The 19442-nt window shown below is 40.6% G+C and overlaps 1 protein-coding gene across 2 annotated transcripts in view; it reads left to right on the top strand.

Annotated features, from left to right (window-relative positions):
* The window catches only part of FOXJ2 (forkhead box J2), a 32445-nt gene that overhangs the window by 3085 nt on the left and 9918 nt on the right, over window positions 1-19442 (top strand). Inside the window, exons 2-6 of one of the 2 annotated variants that reach the window (XM_013199879.3) lie at window positions 14255-14607; window positions 15144-15218; window positions 17148-17216; window positions 17579-17719; window positions 18061-18256. In XM_013199879.3, the coding sequence (XP_013055333.1) occupies window positions 14275-14607; window positions 15144-15218; window positions 17148-17216; window positions 17579-17719; window positions 18061-18256 (814 nt within the window). In that variant the 5' untranslated portion in view covers window positions 14255-14274. Of the gene's footprint in view, window positions 1-14254; window positions 14608-15143; window positions 15219-17147; window positions 17217-17578; window positions 17720-18057; window positions 18257-19442 lie in introns of both variants that reach the window. The other variant, XM_048052973.2, reaches the window with a different exon arrangement.

Here is a 19442-nt window from a genome sequence, read left to right as displayed (position 1 = left end):
ATATATGCCAGCCTTACACAATTTTGCTTTCCTACAATGATTATTTTTTTGTGTGTGTATATTTATATATTTGTATATATTTCCCTTGGTTATTATGATTTTTTTTAGTTTGCATCAGAGCTTTTTTCGTGACAGACATCCAGGGCTGAAACTCCTATGCTGTAGTGTAATTGCTCGCTATTTATTTGTTAATTGCTGACAGTGCAGTCGGTGCTGACTCAGACACACAAAATTAAGACAATCTCTGCTCCGAAGATCTTGTAGTCTAAAATACAACTATACGAAAGCCAGGACATACTGATAAAATCAAGGGAGGGAGTAGTTTTTCTGGGAGCATAGGTTTTCAGTGGTGATGCCGGTATTTACATCAAATGTTTATCACGGACTAAAATGCAGCTTTCTCTGAGGTGGAATACTGCAGCTGTTTTGCATCATTTATTTTATACAGACGTATCCATGAAAGAAAAATGGAGAGTATTACCTTCATAAAAAGTGCGAGGTACTTTATAGGCGCATTTGAATGAAAGTACTATGTCTTTAAGAGTTTACATTAAGAATATTAAACAACAACACCTAAAATTAGACTTCTGAAACCACATTTAGGTACCTAAGTAAATAGCCTAATTCTCCTAAGTGTCCAGGAATGTAGAGTTGACTTAACAGAAGCAATGAAGTCTTCAGCGTACAGAGACACTTAGATGCATGCGTATGGATTTGTAGATTTAAATTTGGTCATTCGTCATTCCAAAAGGTGACTTTTAAAGTTGAAGTGGTGTGATTCTGCCCTGCGTGTGCTCCACTCTCATCTGAGAACTTGGGTGTATGTCAAGCCCTAAGGTAAAATGCAATGAGAAGGTCTGGAGAGTTATGTCAAAAGGATTAAATTACTGAAAGGTTAGGAGGTTGTATGAGTGTTTCAGTATATGTTCTGTAAGTTCCTTGGATTTTATCTTGAAATCTGCTTTTGGTTCTGTAGGCAAGCGTCTGGGGTAGAATAAAGAGTCAGACAACTTCAAATGGAACAGAATAAATGATTTTTAAGGAGTTTGGATATCATTTCCCAGTCCAAGATGTGGTTGTGACTACAGTAGTACGTATTTTTTTCAATAAAAATACATCTGAATGCTTACGTCTCCCAAGAAGGTCTTTTCTTATCCCAGAGGTACTGGTATCTTTGCTTACTACGTCCTCCTGTAAATTTCAGCTGACCTTTGTAGTGGGAGATTCGGTCTGCATCACAGTCTGGATCTTTGGCCCTTCAAGTGTCAGAAAGGAAGTATGGCTAATGGCAACTGTGATATGGACAGCTGTCCCTCAAGAGCAGGGCTGAGATGATTATCTCATTTTACACAGCTGTCAGACAGGAATTACATCTCTGTCATTAGCAACCAGAAGATGAAATGCTTTTGGACTCATTTTTCCATTTGCTTTTCCCAACTTTGGGATTGTAACCAATGACTTGAAAACAGAACCCTCTGTGTTCTGTGGTACTTCATTTGCAGAAACTGTTGCCATGTGATGCTTCGGAATTGAAACTTTAATAATAATAATAATAATAATAATAATAAAATGTTTTAGCACTTCCGGAAGACAACTTTGAAAATGAGAGTAGCGTCCAGGTTGACGGACAGCCTAAAATTGTTATTTCCAAAATGTCTGAATTCTCCAGATGTGTTAATTCTGAAGCCTAAAGAAAAGCAGTTGAACCCCTGTTTTGCTGGCTGCTGTACTTGTTATTTTAGCAAGAATATCCCATTTGTGTTCAACTGCAAAATGCTTATCATCTTTGTAGGGTTTATTATTGATACTTGCTACCTATTGCGCTATTGATGTGTCCTCCTTCTGAGGTATATATGATGAACATAAAAATCCGTAGCGTACTTTTACTCTGCCCTTAGTTTTTCCGTGCTTAAAGGCAGCCTGTGAGTGTATGTTACTGAGAGAGGGCAAGCATGCTGCAGGACGTTTTCACAATTAATGAACTGCAAAATTTTCACTTTACATTTGAAAAGGAACGTGCGAAATTCTGGGAATGTTTCAGAATTCAGAGACCTCACAACAGAGTGTGGGACCCGTTTACAGTTGTGACCTATGGTGCTTTGCCAATATTTGGACTAGGCAGTTGTTTTATCCTTCAGTCTTTGACCTGCTCCATCCTCTACCCCATCCTAATACTAACCTTTGAGTCGGTGCCTTAAAGGTAGAAGACACAGGTTCTGCTAGTTGCTGACCTGGTCAGCTGTTTTCTGAATCCCGTCCCCGGCTTCCTATCTTCATGTCATAGTCAGGTTCTTCTCCTGCACCTTTAAGGCCCAGCGTGTTTCCACCCCATCTACTTTACTTTCACTTCCTCCTACACCCCAGTACTCCTCCCAGTTCTCTCTGTACTGCTCTTTGCATCTCATTTTCCTTACTGTCCGTTTGTCATTCTCTCTTGTGGTCCTGGAAGCCTAAAACGCTTCTTGTCTCTTCAAAGAGCAAGCATTCCATATGCCCTTTCAAAGTTTCTTTACTATCAGGAGTCCTTTCTTAACCCGTTTCACAGATCTTATTATTTATGCACCTGCATTTCAATCTTTGGCTTTTGTTAGATTACATGCTTACAGATGAAGTTTTCCTTTTTTTTTTTTTTTGGTCAGGGTTTGTATCAGGAAGCATCTTTTTATACAAATATAAAACTTTGTTCATCTGAAAATGTCTAGGTCAACAAAGCTGGGGAATGGCACTTTGTCTCCCATGTTCCTTTCCTGACTGTCCCCTTCCTTTCTTCAGGAATAGCTAGGTTTTATTCGGTTAGAATGAAAAAAAAAACCCATGCATTACAATCTCTGGTTGCTCCCAGCACCTCAGGATCTTGGTTTTGAATTGGTGTGAACAATTTGTGCAAGGCCCAGTACCTCGTTTCTGATCTGATCTTTCTAAGCTGGTCAGTTTGCTTGATGTGAAGTCAACAAATAAAGGAATGTGTGTTTTTGTTTGGCCTTTCTAATGTATAACAGAGACTGAGTAATGAGGGAGAGATGAGGAGTGAGAGCTTTTATACCTTGAGGAAAAAGTATTTGCTTTTTCTTTTTTACATTAGCAATTCAAATTTTGTTTATGCTCTTTGCTGTGTAAAGGCTGTGGCTGATTATGAGAAATATATACATACTGTTAAAAGTTCAAATCTGAATAACTGGGAAGGAATCTGAACTTTCTGTTGTCGTAAGTTAAAAAAGGAGCAAAGTTTCTGAAATCTCAGTTTCCCCCAAAAAATATTAAGTAAAAAAAAAAAAGTCTCCCTCTCCATCTGTAACTTGCAGACAAAAATGGACAAACTATTAATTACCTCTGAAATTCCATTTATCTCTACCTGGACAAAGCAGACAAAGTTTCAAGGAAGAAAACTGGTGTGGGAGACTTGTGTTCTCTGCATGGCTCTGCTGCTCCTCTGCTGGCTGACCTTGCGCTGTGTGCTTCTCTTTGCACAGCTTCCTATTTATACTGGAAGAGGGTATCGTTCCTTCATAAGGGTTCCGAAGTATGAGGATGAGAAACACTTTATAAAGGCTGGGTGTTGTTATTGGTGTTCTTCTTCCTGTTGATTACCTTAATTGCAATGTGAAATTGAACTCAAAGCCTCTGTATGCTGCTTTTCTTGGCACTGAGAAGCAGTGAAAGCATGATGCCCCTGTTCATTTTTGTTTCATGGAAGGACCCGCAAAGCCAAAACTGAAGGGTGACAGATCCCGTACCATGTCTGCAGCCTAGAATTGTTTTTAAAGTTGACTTAAGTATAGATGTTCTGACTCCCTTGAAGAGTCTCCTTCTAAGATCTCTAATGACCTTTTCTTGGCCAGGTCTCAGGGTCTGTATTCCATCTTCATCCTTCTTGGCTTCCCTGCTGTTTTTGACACTTGATCGTGCCCAGTCTTGAAATCTTGTCCTCCCTTGACTTTTGTGTCTGTATTTTCCTGGTTTCCCTCCTGCTGTTCTAGTTATTTATTCAGTTACTTCTGTACTAGGCCACTTACCTTCCTCCGTTTATTTTTTCATAAGTTAGACACACAGACCCACTTCTGGCATGCTCTCCTGGCTTTTTTTCACTTTCCTCATGCCAGTAATATTACATTATGCATCTCAGCATACCACCTTAATGTCTTTTTTTTTTTTTAATGATTTGCTGATAGTTTAAAATTGCTGAGACCAGGATGAAACTCCAGAAATCTCCCTTGAGATTTCCCTTTGTTTCCTGCTTTCCTCTGTTGCAATCTTCCACAGTCGGACCGTAGTTGGACATGGTTTTCTCCGAATCGCGCTATTCTTTTTACACTTACAATATAAGACCTCATCCTCCAATTTCGTGGCCGTAATCTGCTGCGTCTTTCTTAGTTGTCTCTTTGGGTAACCCTTATGCTTTCTGTTTTGCTTACCATCTCAGTTACTGCTCTCTCTTCTTCCTGGCCTCTGACAACTCTCTTACTTTCCCTGAGTCTTGTCAAAAAGACAGTTGCTGAAGCAAACCTCCTGGCATTTTTAATCAAAACGTTGCCACCTCTCCCCCCCCTCAGTTCTGTCCACTGGCTATCATGCACCACGTAAGGTCACAGCTTCTTGTACCTCCTCTGAGGAGCCTTCCGCATTTATGTTTCTCCCCTATCTGTTTCTGACTTTTATTGTATTGTCCTTTGCTCTCCAGCAACACAGGCATGACATCGTGCTTTTCCATTTCTTGCGTGATCATCCCTTCACATTCTTCCTCAGCTGACTCATACCTTGATACATATAGGAAAATTGCCAGCCAATAGAGGCAAGACAAACTGGAGGTTACTTATTTACATATTTGAAAATTATTCAAAAGGCCTTACTGATACTCAGATGTAGCTGGGTTATTACATGTGTCCTCCTCTCCCAGGCTGCTTCTGTGAACGGGACTGATTACGAGAGTAAATAAAGATAGTCATAAGCAAAGACACATCTCGGAGACTGGGAAGGTCGGAGTTGGAGCAGAAAACATTTATTCAGAATAACAAGGTAGTAACTGTGGTAAGCGTGCCTGTGGAAGAACATGGCTTCTTTATGTATCTGTAACAGGCTGAACAGGAGGTTTAGTTTGAGGATGACACACAGAAAGTAGCACTTTGCAGGTAGGATGCAGAATGCCAAGTAGCAATAATAGCATTTTAAGCTAGCAGAAACAGTTAATGGGTATACATCCCTTCTCCTGTGGTATGTGGAATCCTTTTGACTTTCACACTGGCTATAAATCTTTAAAAGTTGTGCACCTGGCTGGAGGCTGTCAGATGTCTCCTGGAAGACTGTTCAATCACATTAGTTCAAATTAACAGCTAACAAAAAAGTGAAAAAGAATTATGTTTAAAGTTGTGCTTGAGACCTAGTTTGTGAACTTTACACAGTGTTACATGATTCATCTGATCAATCTACAACTTAAATTTCATCTGTACTTTGCTTCCAAACAAGTTTTTCTGCAGTGCTTTGGTAATCCCAACTCTGGGAGCATTTGCTGTGCCAGGTGGTATTCCACTAATCTGTACTTGATACCAGTTTCCTTATTCTCTAAGAATTCAATACAAAGTTGGTGCTCGATACCCATTTTCTCAAGAGGCTCAGAGTGGGTTGTGGCTTGTTTCAGCAGCTATTGCAGAATTCATATGGACTAATGTCTTTTTCAGTGGTTCAGATTTTAGTGTACAGATTCTGGCCACTTGCAGTCGGATTTTCATTTTTTACTGACAGATCCATTTTTTAATGTGAATAAGAACACACTTTTTTATTTACAAGTGCATGTTGCATTTTTTTAACCTGGGTTTTTCTAGCTGTCTTTGCAATGATGTGAAGATCTTCTGAACAAGATACTTTGCATGCTGATCTACTTCTGATTGTCTCTAATTTCAGAGACAATCTGTGTGTCATATCAGCGTTTGCATATCCTGTACTGAAGCTTTACTACGGGATATGATTCTGATAGGCAGCTAAAATTGAAATCCTTTTCAAACTAGGTGCTTCCATGAAGCTGGGGGAAAATACCTTCTCTTAAATATGGTTTATCTACCTCAGGCTTCTGGGTTTCCAAGGGAAACCTTTGTTCCAGATATGTGCTCATAAATTTAAACTATTTCCAAAAACAATACCCAATACCTTTTTCAGTGTAGGACTAATTGTTCTGTTAATATTCTTAAAGTTAATGCCGAAGATTTCTCCTGCCTTCTTGGCATGTGTTTAGAATGGTGCTCCTATTTCCAATGGTAAGATGTTGCGTAGTGGTTCTGAAGGTGGAGGGATGTTGTAGAGATCCTTCTGCTGTGGTGATGTATTTTCATTGTGCTGCTTCAGATTTGCTTGGTTTGCTTTTTACTTTTTTTTTTTTAATAGTGGGACATTAGGCTTATTATTAGAATAAATCTTTTATGATGGTCTTACTACAAATAAAGTAACTTTTAGCTCAGAAGTATTTTAAGCATGCCACTATTCTCAATATCATTTGCTGTTTCTTTTAACAGGTGTTACTTATTCCCCACTCTCACAGCACCATAAATAAGCACACTAATCTTAACTTTGAACACATTTTCAGACTGTCTGAGGGGTTTCTGCAATGCTTGCTGAGTGTTTCTCTGCATTTCTACAGCATGTTTATATAGCAAATGACAAAAGTCTTTTGACTAGTTGGTCTTACTATTGAAATTTGGATCAAACTGTTTGATCCTACCCTTTTATGCCTGTAAAGACACTGTTTCCCTTGATGTGATATTTTGGATGTTGGCTGTAATGCTATCTATTGATAAGTTTAAATATGCAGGTCAAGTTTTGTAAACTGTATCTTTCTGCCAGTTTTGTACAAAGCTAATACATAGTAACTTTAGGAATTGGATCCTTATGCACTTCTAGCACATGGGTTTTGGTGACTTTAAAGTTGCTACAAATCTTCTTGTTTCAGTTGTACCAAGACTACATTCACAGACAGGGCTGTTCATTCAATAAATTCAAAATATAAAATCATTCCTTGCGCATGCATCTTTCCAAAAAAAAAAAAAGGGAATCAAAAGGTATTATTTCAAAAAATTGTACTGTTTTGACATTCATTTAATGGGTAGCTATTATGAAAACAATTTTTTTTATTTTTATTCCCTTCTCTCAGAGTTAGTATGAACCTTATGTTGTTGAGATTTGTTTGTTAAAGGAAAACCATAGGTATAAAACAATATAATTGTAACAAAACAATTAGTTCAGTGATTTATAGTGAGCTATACATGATCCAAAAGTTTTCATCTTCCTCTGATGCTGATGTTTCAGCACCATCTTAGTTTGTGTTGGAACTTTTAGCAAATTTTCAGTTCAGGATGTCCTAATTATTGTATTACATGTAATCTTTTACGTGAAAAAGCACTGAACATTCAAAGCCATTCAGTCTTGCACACTAAATGGTTTTGAGTAGGGGGGCATAGAGTCAGATAACTGTGACATGGACAGGCACAGAGTATGACAGTTCATATTCATATAGATGTGTGCTTTTAGATGATAGTAACTTCCTTTGGTTGAAGTCTTCTTTTTTTTTCCTTCGTAGTTCATGCGTAGTGTGAACTGTGCATACTCTATTACCACACCTCCAGTCCAATAATTTATTGGGAATAAATTATTAGCTTATTAGTTTAATTACTGTATTAGTTTATTTTTTGTGCTGGTGATACTGCTCCCAAAGAAGGGAAGGGTGGTTCTAGGGTATGATGATTACTGTTACCTCTTTGCCACAGGGACTGCTTTTCCTCCTTTTATATGGTACTGCAAACAGAAGTGTACTTTCTAACTGCAATGCTTTTATTTTTGCCTGCAAAAATACAACCCCTGTGTTTTTGCCTGCAAAAATACAACCTCCCACAACAACACAACCCCTGCCAGTCTTTGCAGGTTCAGTTTCATTTATGAACAACCATAGAATGATTTGGGTTGGAAGAGACCCTAAAGACCATCCAGTTCCAACCCCCCTGCCATGGGCAGGGACACCTCCCACCAGACCAGGTTGCCCAAAGCCCCATCCAGCCTGGCCTTGAACACCTCCAGGGATGGGGCATCCACAGCTTCTCTGGGCAGCCTGTGCCAGTGCTTCACCACCCTCTGAGTGAAGAATTTATTCCTCATATCCAATCTAAACCTCCCCTCTTTTGCTTTAAAGTCATTCCCCCTTGTCTTATCACTCCACCCCCTGACAGAGTCCCTCCCCAGCTCTCCTGCAGGCCCCCTGTAGGTACTGTAAGGCCGCTCTAAGGTCTCCCTGGAGCCTTCTCTGCTCCAGGCTGAACAACCCCAACTCCCTCAGCCTGTCTTCATAGGAGAGGTGCTCCAGCCCCTTGATAATCTCCAGCTCCTTGATAACCTTAATAAAGTACATCAATTTTTTTTTGTCAAAGTAGAAGCTATTTTCTCATGCATTCTCATGTGTTACTTTCTTCCTTAGTTTCTGAGGCAGTTTAGTCTAATTGGCATCCTGCTCACCTTTCTGTTTCAGTGGTCAAGTTGTTCTTTTTTTTTTTTTCCCCATGATGATGTTTATTTGTTTGCTAAATACCCCAGAAGTGACGTTTATGTCGGACTATATTAGATGGATACTGTCAGCACTGGATCTGTGCTTCAGGCACCTAAATAGAAGTGATCTTATCTTTACAGGTGTTCTGCAGCAATGTATCTCGCTACTTGGTAGTCTGTTTTGTGTATCTTCCTTCTCAAAGTTTATGTTGAGAAAATTAGGTTGAGTCTCCTTCGAGTGTTTCACCAGCAGTGTTTCATTGGATTAGAATGGCAGGAGGAAGAAAAATAAAGTAACAGTGGAAGTAAATTTAGAAAGTAAAACTACAGAGTTATTGTAGAATATGCATTAGCTATAGGCTGTGTGCAGTGTAGTTTCATTCATTGCTTCACTCTCTGCTGAATGGACAGCCTTTGGGCCCTGCCTTAGAGAATATTCCAGGTTATAAATGTTAATTGATCGCATACAGTATGCCCCTCAGAGTGTTGTTCCTCACTTTTCACACATTTCTTCAGTTCCTGATATATAAGGAGTAGTGGTACAAGGTAAGGGCTGACTGGCTGAGAACAAGCATTTGCAAAACAGCAGGGTAGGCAAAGTACAGATTTCTTCAGTCCAGCAGCAGGTACAGTACAACCTGATAGACAGAAAGCTGGCTTACGATTTCAACCTGAGGTTCAATTTGTTAGCTGCAGATACTCAAGGTAAGGCAGTAGCTTTCCTGGAACGCTGCAGTGAAGTGTTACTAGTCCCAAGGGAATTAATGGTTATTAACAGGTATTCTGTGCTAGGATTTTCTTTAATACGTTTTCCTTATGAATCAGACAGATTCTTGTGTATTTAACTGTAGATCTGAGTTGGTGCTTGGCTGTCGCTTTTATATCTCTGATCTGTCTTGACTTGGTGTTGTACTGGAACTAGTTAGTACTTGAGGAATGAAGACCGTGCAGTCAATTTCCAGCTGTTGATGGTGCTTACGACTGGCTACCTTACAGCTGTTTTTTAAAGTCAATCAAATATATAAACTGATAACATTTACTTCTGTACATTCAAAATGGGAGATTATGAATTCTGGTCTTTGACTTTCTTTTTATTTCTTTGAAGTTAAATCCGTCTTGCTAATATGGTAGGATTTTTTTAAACACCCTTGTTTCTAGTTCAGTATGTTTGTTATTCACTAGTTGTTTTTTTTTTTTTTTTCCCTCTCATTGAGTGGGATTATAAAACAGGAGTTTGCAAGAAGAATTGTCGGGCAATGAACTGGGAAGGGAAAGATGAAAGAACCATCAGCTGCTGAAGTTTGGCTGTAGTGGTGTTATACTGTACCATTAAGTAGTGTCAAGCTGGTGTACGGCTCAGATCAGATGAATGAAAATATGCAGCACAAATTATAGCAAGTACTATTGTTATAGTAATTTAGTAACAAATTACACCAAATTATTTTTGTATCAACATTGTTCTGGAATTGCCACCTTACCTGAGGGTTTGGCTGTGCATGAATATTATAGATCCTTTATTGCCAGGATACAGATTTATAATTCCGGTAATATGTTAAAGTTTAAGCTTGGAAAAACAATCTTATTCCACTGCTTTGAAATATCACAGGTGATTGTTGTCTGTCTAAAAGTCTTTCTGTTCAGAATTACTGTCTAGTGTGTGTATTCTTAAAGAGCTGCTGTATTTTACTGAGAAGTAATTGTTTCAATACGGTTGATTAGTGCATATGCATACATATATTCATATACATATATATTTAATTATATAGATATTTAATGTTTAAGGATTTTGTTTTCTTGTCAAAGTGTTTTATAAACCAGGGAATGAAAAAAAAAAAAAGTCAGATTCTTAGTGTGAAAGTAATGGGACCCAATTCTAATCTTGCTTGCCTCTCTGACAAATGTTTTACACGAATACAGTAATGCTTGTATATTTGATAGTGGGTATGTTGCATATCAGCTTTGCATTTTACTTCATAGCCAATGAAGTAGAGCTAAATGCTCTGCTGACATAAGCTGGGCAAATCTGAATCTCTGTGAAAACTGCAGTGTTTTCTGTTGTTTCTTAATTTTTTTTCCTTTCATTTTGGTATCTCAATCTGTTATAGGCTTTAGTAACTTCATTTTCTTGGTATGTGTTTGTCTTTAAAAAAAAAAAAGGGGGTGTTAGCTGTAACTTGTAACTATTTTGTTTTTGATTTGTATTGTTAGCACAACTGATATTTCTTAATTGTGTAATGCATATGATGTGTTCTCTGATCGCATTGTGAAAAATTGAAATTTATATGAGGCACACTTAGAAAATTCAACCTTCATCTGACAATAGTTCATGTTTGTTTCCTCCCAAGTTGATCAAAATAATACTTTTTAGTGAGGGCTGTCCAAGTAGAGTTACCATGCAAGTCTAGCTGTGTTTCAGTTCGATGTCAGCAGTCTCAGCAGTCTTTGTCCGTGTGCCCAAAGCTGTATAAAAATATATTGTTGCTTTACCCTTGTATGATTTGGAAAGGAATAATGCTGCTTTCTGTTTTTTAAAAATGCTTGAGATTGGCTCTTCTTGGTTGAACGGATCTATGTTCAATAAGCAATAACTTTAGCAGGCTACATAATGAATGTAAAGCCTTTTGCAGCTCTCATCACTTAGCTGCAGAGCAAGTAGTCATCGCCGTCATCTGTGATACTGTGGCAGATGAGTAGATAGATAAGGTAGTAGCAGTTGGGCTTTTCCTTTCCTCCACAGGCAGAAAAATGTTTCCACCCACTACAGATACTGTAGTGGTGCAATTTTACTTTTCAATCCATGCAGGCACTGGAGCGTGAGCGGTAACGTTAGCTGTGCCATTAGGAGGTGTTTTCTCAGCCCCGTGTGCTGGAGCAGCTGCTTGTGGAGGTTGAGGGCTGGGTTTCGTTGGTGTGCTGTGTAGGTGGCCGAGGCCTGGAAGGTGTCGTGCGCACATGAAAATGTGCATGAAAATGAAAGGTTTAGTGTGTAGGAACATGTTGGGAGTGTAGACTTTTTGCATTCTTCTGTACTGTGAGAGCACATCAGTGCAGAAGCGTGAGGTGGGTCAAAAACTGGCCAAATGGCTGGACCTTGAAGGTAGTGGTCAGTGGTGCAAAGTCTGGTTGGAGACCAGCAGCTGCCAGTGAACCCCAGAAGGCAATGCTGGGTGCAGTCCTGTTTAACATTTTAATTAATGATCTGGGTGAGGTGGTGATGACACAAAACTGGGGGGAGTGGTTGACTCACCAGCGGGCTGCACTGCCATCCAGAGGGATCTTGACAGGTTGGAGAGGTGGGCTGACAAGAATCTCATGAAGTTCAACAATGAAAAGTGCAAAGTCCTCCATCTAGGGAGGAACAACCCCAGGCACTGGTACATACTGGGGGCCGCTCAGATGGAAAGCATCTCTGCTGAAAAGGACCTAGGAATCCTGGTAGACACCAAGTTGAATATGAGTCAACCATATGTCAGTGCTGCTAAGAAGGCTAATGGCTTTCTTGGCTGCATTAGGCAAAGTACCACCAGCAGGTCAAGAGAGGTGATCCTTCCCCTCCACCCAGCACTGGTGAGGCCACACCTGGAGCACTGTGTCCATTTCTGGGCTTCCCAAAACAAGAGAAACATGTGAATACTAGAAGGAGTCCAACAGAGGGCTACCAAGATGATCAAGGGACTGAGTACCCCTCCTGTGGGGAGAGGCCAAGAGACCTGTGACTGTTCAGCCTGGAGAAGAGGAGGCTCAGGGGGATCTTAGCAATGTCTATAAATACCTGATGGAAGGGTGCAAAGGAGGTGGAGCCAGGCTCTTTTCAGTGGTGCCCAGTGCCAGGATATGAGGCAGTCAGCACAAACCGAAAGGCAGGAAGTTCCCTCTAAACATCAGGAAACACTTTGCCACTGTGCAGGTGATGGAGCACTGGCACAGGTTGCCCAAAGAGGCGGTGGAGTCTCCCTCCTTGGAGATCTTCAAAGGCCACCTGGACGTGGTCCTGGGCAGTGTGCTCTGGGTGTCCCTGCTTGAGCAGTGGTGTTGGACCAGATGGCCTCCAGAGGTCCCTTCCAGTCCTAACCATTCAGTGATTCTGTGTAATGCATATGGTTGTGGGGGAAGCATGGGGAGCTTCTGTGTCAAAATGCTGGGTGCATCCATACTGTGTTATTGTAAAATACCTATTTTTAGAATGAGTGTCTATTATACTCTACCAGAGTATTATATCATACTCTGCATGAGTACTCAGATATTCTAATGAATGAATATCTATTTGCGTGTCTCCCTTTCTCATCTGATCTGCTCAGATGAGTGATGGACTTGTGTGGGGGTGTTGACTGGTGAATCTTTCCTATGCAGTGCGTGCTCATGCTAGTCTGTTCTCTCTCATATGTAGGCACATAGTTGATTTGTTACATGAGCATGTACAAAAGCGTGTGCATGTCTTTAGGCATTTAACTTTTGTATGTATTAGCAAGCTATGGGGTGGTGTCATCTAATTCTCTACAGAGATTAATTTCCAAAATGAAAGATGCAGAACTTGCAGCCCAGCAGTGCAGGTTGTGACCATGGAAACTATCTCAGTCCAAACGATAATGATGCTTCTCATTGCAAGTAAAAATAATGATCTTTATGATGCCCTGACTACTCCAAAAGGCAGCATATAAGCTTTTTGTACTGTGTACAAGTTCATCCATGTTTCTGCTATTAAATATTTTATTCCTATAAAATATTTAAGTAGGAAACCCTGGGTACAAGTGCTAGTTATGTTGGACAGGTGCGTTTTAATTCTTTTTTTGGGGGGTGGGGGGGGAATATGTAATATTTATGAAAAGAAAGATCCTGAGTCTGTTTCTACCCTGTGGCAAGCTTGTAGTGTGAGCTTGGATAAGTCCGTTTTTCTTCTGTCTCAGATTTGGGCAAAATATTTGCTTGTTATTTCGTGAATTCAGCAAAATTTAACGCAATCAAAATTGTATGTATATTTAGGAAAAATGGGTTATGGTAGGCAAAGCTTTAACTATTACAAGCTTTATATAGTCTGTTCCACCTCGACATGGTAGATGTAATTATCTATATATAGTATTATGCATGATCTTGGTGTTTTAAAATGAGATATGTAATCCTAGCCCTAAGGAATAGGATTAATTATAATGTCACCTGATGCAAAAAGAGAGAGTGGGCCTTAGAGAGAAATTAATTTCTCCCCAAATTAAGATAGTCACAGTCCTGACTTTTCCAGATGATCTTAATTAGATCATTAGATCAATTGTGGTTTGGATATGGTGTGAATGATTGAGTATTCCCTTTTAGCCATGATCCTCCTCTTACATGACACAATAAACCTACTGTATTACAGCTAATCTTGGTGAAGGTCTCAAGGTTATATTACTTAGGTAGTAAAGGAATGAATGTGATATAGCTGCTGAAGAAGGTCCACGTCCTTTGAATAGATCTTGGTTCTTTATCTGAGAACAGTTGGGATGCTCTGGATAAGGCTGTCCTAGCAAAGTTATTGTCAGTGCTGTCCTCGCAAGAATGGTCCTCCTGGAGATGTAGTGGTAGGCCTTTTTGGATGATTATATCTGTCTGTGAATAACGTATACGAAGTAGGATGATCTTCAGTCAGGTATTTTGTGATAGGGGAAGAAGTAGAGAAGGGGAATGCAAATGGATATTTCTGTTCTTACGGTTTATCTTGTTTGTGTATCAGGAGTTTTCATTCTGCTTTTCGGTCTTCTCACAGATACACCTGCTTCCAGCATCATGGCCTCTGACCTGGAAAGCAGCCTCACCTCCATTGACTGGCTCCCACAGCTTACTTTAAGAGCTACTATTGAAAAACTAGGGGGTTCCTCACAAGCAGGACCTCCAGGGGCTGCCCGAAAGTGTCCTCCAGGCTCACCAACTGATCCCAATGCTACTCTCAGTAAGGATGAGGCTGCAGTGCATCAAGATGGGAAGCCACGTTACAGCTATGCCACTCTGATCACGTATGCAATCAACTCATCGCCTGCCAAGAAGATGACACTTAGTGAGATCTATCGTTGGATCTGTGACAATTTTCCCTACTACAAAAACGCTGGTATTGGTTGGAAGGTAAGGACTTCCATAGCTAAAGTGCCCTTTCTGTCTAATAAATGGACGTTATTTTCTTAGTTCTGTGCCAAATATGCTCACTGAGCAAAATCAAGAGAAACAGATGTGAAATTAAATTGACCATTTGGAAGAAATGAAGAGAGATGGAGGTCCCATTTTTTCTGAGATTTTTGTTGCGTGTATGTGGTGGCCCTTAAGAAGAATCCTGGGGAAAAGAGGGAGGAAAATCACCACAAAAAAACAACACCAACAAAAAGAACCCACAAAACCCACGTTACTACCAGTCTCTGCATCACGCTGATACTATTTTCACTGTACCTTTTGTATTTGTATAGGTGGTTCAGCCCCAGTTACTCAGCCTATTCTATTCCTCTCCTTTCCTAAGCTTCTGTTCTGCTGCATGGTGGGTATATGTAGTGAGGTTTGGCTTTTGAGTATACGCTACCCTTCTGTTTTCTCTACCCACTCCTGAGCATACACAGAAGGCTGTACCTTTTTGTTGTAGCACTTACCTGTATCTCTCAATTTCTCTTCAGAACTCTATTCGTCATAACCTCTCTCTGAATAAGTGTTTTCGAAAAGTGCCTCGACCGAGGGATGATCCTGGGAAGGTAAGAAATCTGCATGCTCCTGGGCAAGACATTTTAAACTGCAAGGAATAAGCAGGGGTTGCTCTTTCTAACTCATGACTGGAATTTGAAACCTAAAGTGCAGGCAGAAATGGAAGCAGTAGCAAGATTTACTGCTGTGCTTGGCTACAGAAGCATTTGCTTAAAGGGAACCTGTAAAGGGGCCTGAATGGTTTTAGCACTTCTTTTTCTTATCTGTGATCTTCTGTTAACTTTAAACATAATGGAAAAAGGACTAAATAGGGCTGAGCGTACTTTTTCAGTTTTGTTTCTTCTTCATCTTTACGATGTGGGTCTGGTCCAACCTGTTCTATTATGAAAGGCTTTAGTGGCTGGTGGTGGATGGCAGGATTATGACATGACTTCATAGGTTTCATGGAGGCAAGATCCAGAGAAGTGAGAGCAGAATTACTTACACAGACTGCAGACAATTTGGCAATGGGGAAAAAAATGTCATGATCAGGTAGTTCAGATCTGTAGATATCAGTTACAAGTATAAGTTAAGAATTTAGTAATTTGTTGTGTTAGTAAAGGCTGATAAAGCTCTGTTAGTATGTAATAATTGTGAAGGAGAATTGCTAGCAAAACCAAGACATGGCAAGCAGATACAACACAAACAAGCAGAAGAAGATGGTGGGGATGAGAAACTATGCATTTAGACAGAAGGCTTTTATTTTATTTATTTATTTTAACTTTCCTCCATCCCTCTGCATCCTAAAGTTGCCAGGCCTTCGTGTAGGCCTTTTCAGGTTATATTTGAAGGACTAGGTGATGCTCAGTTGGCATCTAAAAATTGAAGTAAGGTCTCTGAAGACCACTGCTCAAAAATACTGTTGATTATACGGCTTATTTCAGGGAATCGTGACTGACTTCAGAGTACATGTGTGAAGGTGCTCATTGACATTTTGGGCTGGGTTTGTAATGATAACCCATCCTGTGCTTGTCACTGATTATTCAGGTTCAGTCGGAGGTCAAAATGAGTTAAATCACACCCTGGAGTTCTGTGTATACTGCTTCAGAAAACAACAAACTGACAAAATTATAGACTATTTCAGGTTGAAAGGGACCTCAGGAGGTCAAACACCACTCTCCCCCCTCTCCCAGCTTATCAGACAGGACATGATTGGGTTGTTCAGGTCTTTGATGGGCACTTGTTTAAGTAATGCACCACCATCATTTATATCTGATTGGAATTTCTCTTGACGTAACTTGTGTTTGTTGCATCTTATTTTTGTGCTGTGCATATCTGAGAAGAGTTTGGTTTTGTCACCTTTATAATTTTATCACATAGTTGAAGACAGTGGTTAGATTTCCTTAGCCTTCTCTTCTCCAACCTAAACAGATCTGTCTGTGTGAACTGCTTGTACATCATGTATTTTAGTCCCCTAGCCAACGTGGTGGTCCTCCATTGGATGTTTTCTTGTATGTCAATGTCTTTCTTACCTGGGAAGTCCCCAAAAGGACACAGTACTTAAAGTGAAATCTCACAAGCATGGAAAAAGGGATCCTTCTAGTTCTTTTTGCCCAGTCTGAACACTGAGTTGGTCCTCATTAGTCAATAAAAAATAACATACTGTGAGGAAGGTACTGAAGGGGGGCGTATAGGCCCAAAAGAGTTGGTCTGTCTTGGATCAAAATATCTCTTGCTCTTCTTGGTGTCCTGTCTCAAAGTGATGGAAATGTAAAGCATTCTGCCTTCCACCAGTAGCATCATACCTCATTGTTCAATACAACACGATGCAAGAGAGCAACCTCTGTTTCCAGCACCCAGGTCTCGGTTGTCTGATATTCAGGGTGGTCCTGGTGGTCCTAATGTTTAGTAGATGTGGCATTTTTTGAGGCAGTAAATCCCTGCTGCAGGAAGCACTCTGATTTAGTAATAAGTAATTCACCACTGGGTCTTCTTTCCAGGGCTCTTATTGGACAATAGATACGTGTCCAGATATATCTCGCAAGAGGCGGCATCCTCCCGATGATGACGTGAGTGTTACTCTTTCCTGACAGCATGGAGCAGGAGGGGGAATTCCCTTCTTGTTCCAAGGAGTCCTTCCAGCACCAGATGATGCTGTCATTTTGGGGGCAAAGTGTGCACACTGGGGAAACAAAGGCTAGAACTGAATGAATTAATGTGTATATCTTGCTGATTGGCTGTTGCTGCTGCCATTTGGTAGCTAAGTTAATAATGCTTAAAGTCCTTTATCCTGTCTCTTTGGTGACTAAGGCCTAGTCCTCCCGTTTTCTAAGCCATGAACTACAGTGGGGGAGCTGGCTTCCCATCTGCAGTTTCACTTCTCCATCTGTTTTTGATTTGGGCTTCTTTTCTCCTTCTTCCCCATCCACAGATACCACAAGACTCCCCAGAGCAAGAGGCAAGCAAGAGCCCCCGAGGTGCTGTTCCAGTCAGCACAGAAGCCTCTTTGCCATCTGAGGCCACCCCTCAACTGTCACTCCAGAGCACTGCCCCCATTGCCAACTACAGTCAGGTGAGCAGTGGAGAAAAGGACAGAAGCCTTAAGAAGTGAGGGGGGGGGGGGGGGGGGGAGGAAAAAATAAAAAGGAAGGGAAGAAGTTAATCAGACAAAATAAGGAGGAAGTGACATTTAAGAAAGGGCTGGATGGTTGGAGCCAGTGTGCTATGGGGGGTGGTTGGTTAACTTCCGTCAAGGAAAATGGCATTTGGGATGGTCTGTTGGGAGATGAGCTAAGTGATAGGAGGTAGCAGTGCATGTTCTACCTGTAGGTAGTGTTTGGATCCCTGTCAAAAGTTACAAAATATAGTATAAAGCCAAGGCCTTATATCTGTCACGTGTGGACCTTTTAGCAGGCTGCAGGACCTGTGGATGTTGCCTCTACTGTAGCCGGGGGGCAGGGCCGTGAAGGGGCCGATGTGCCACCCCCGCTGTACAGTGCCAACCATGACTTCAAGTTCTCCTACTCTGAGATCAATTTCCAGGATCTTAGCTGGTCCTTCCGAAACCTCTACAAATCCATGCTGGAGAAATCATCTTCCTCTCAGCACGGTGAGTAACAGCATGTGTCACATGGGGTGGGCAGGTATCTGCCTACACAGTCTTGTTCGCTGATCTATCCTTACGCTTTCTGGTCTTTCTTCTTCTAGAAGCCTGTGCAAACAGACTTTCCTTCTTTGGCATTCTGTAATTAGTTCTGCCAGAAGCAGATAAGAAATCTGCCTGCCCTTTCTCTATTGCTTCCCCACTAGTTCACTCAGAATAGAAAGGATTATGATTTAAAAATACCTCGTGTTGATACAAAAGCACATACTAAAATGGTAGAAGTGTAGAGAAATCAAGTCCTGAAGAACAGTGTGTCTGAGAAATAATCACCGTCTGACAAGCTAGAAACTGTAAGAGGGAGAGGGTTGTTGCATTTAGGCAGTGGAATTTCCCCCAAAAGAGAATGGAAGGTCGTCACTGTGAAGATCTTTTAAAAGCAGAATTTGTATGAGACCTTGGAGAATTGAGCTTTGTGGGGAGGAAAGCTTGTAACTCCATTCATAGCTCACATTTCTGTGATTGAGGAACCAGCCACCAGAGGGCAGAATCGCTGTAGGGATGAGATGAGATCTGTGTTTCTGCAGGAAACACTTCAGGAGAGTCCCCAGTTGCTGTCCCGATCTTTAAACATTCTTCTAAATATTAGTCTGGTGTAGGAAGGAATATATGATTAGATGAGCATTTCACCTATGCTGTCAGCTATCATACAGTGCAGGCAGAGTTTGCTACTCTATAGGAGGAGCCTCTTGAAACTTGTAGTTTCAATGAAATAACAAGCTATTACATTTACTACTTTCATCACACTTGCACTTGAGATTACTAGTAGGATTCTGTTGTATGAGATGTTGTACAATGAGAAAGCTACAGAAATGCGGAGAAGAACCTTGACTCCCTTGTGTGCCTTTGTAAAAGTTCAGCAGAGGTCTGTTTTTCAATTCTTCAGCTGTAAGGTAGTCTAGGAAAAGTTGCAGTTTTTGAGGAAATTGTGTTGGCAACTTTTGAGTTAAGATGTTAATATTGACCCTTTTGTTCCATTACAATTAGTAGGATGGTCTAAGGGTTGATTCTGGGTCTAGTGAAAAACTGAGGCTTGCTTGCAGATGGTCAAGTAAGGTCACTGAAAGTAAGGAATGGATAGCTCAGAATAGTGGGCATGTCATGCCTTTCACTGTGACTGTTCTCAGAAGTTCAA

The sequence above is a fragment of the Anser cygnoides genome, chromosome 1, assembly GCF_040182565.1.
Source record: "Anser cygnoides isolate HZ-2024a breed goose chromosome 1, Taihu_goose_T2T_genome, whole genome shotgun sequence".
NCBI lineage: Eukaryota > Metazoa > Chordata > Aves > Anseriformes > Anatidae > Anser > Anser cygnoides.
Note: the sequence above shows the minus strand (reverse complement) of the source record. Positions and strands in the feature narration are given on the sequence as shown.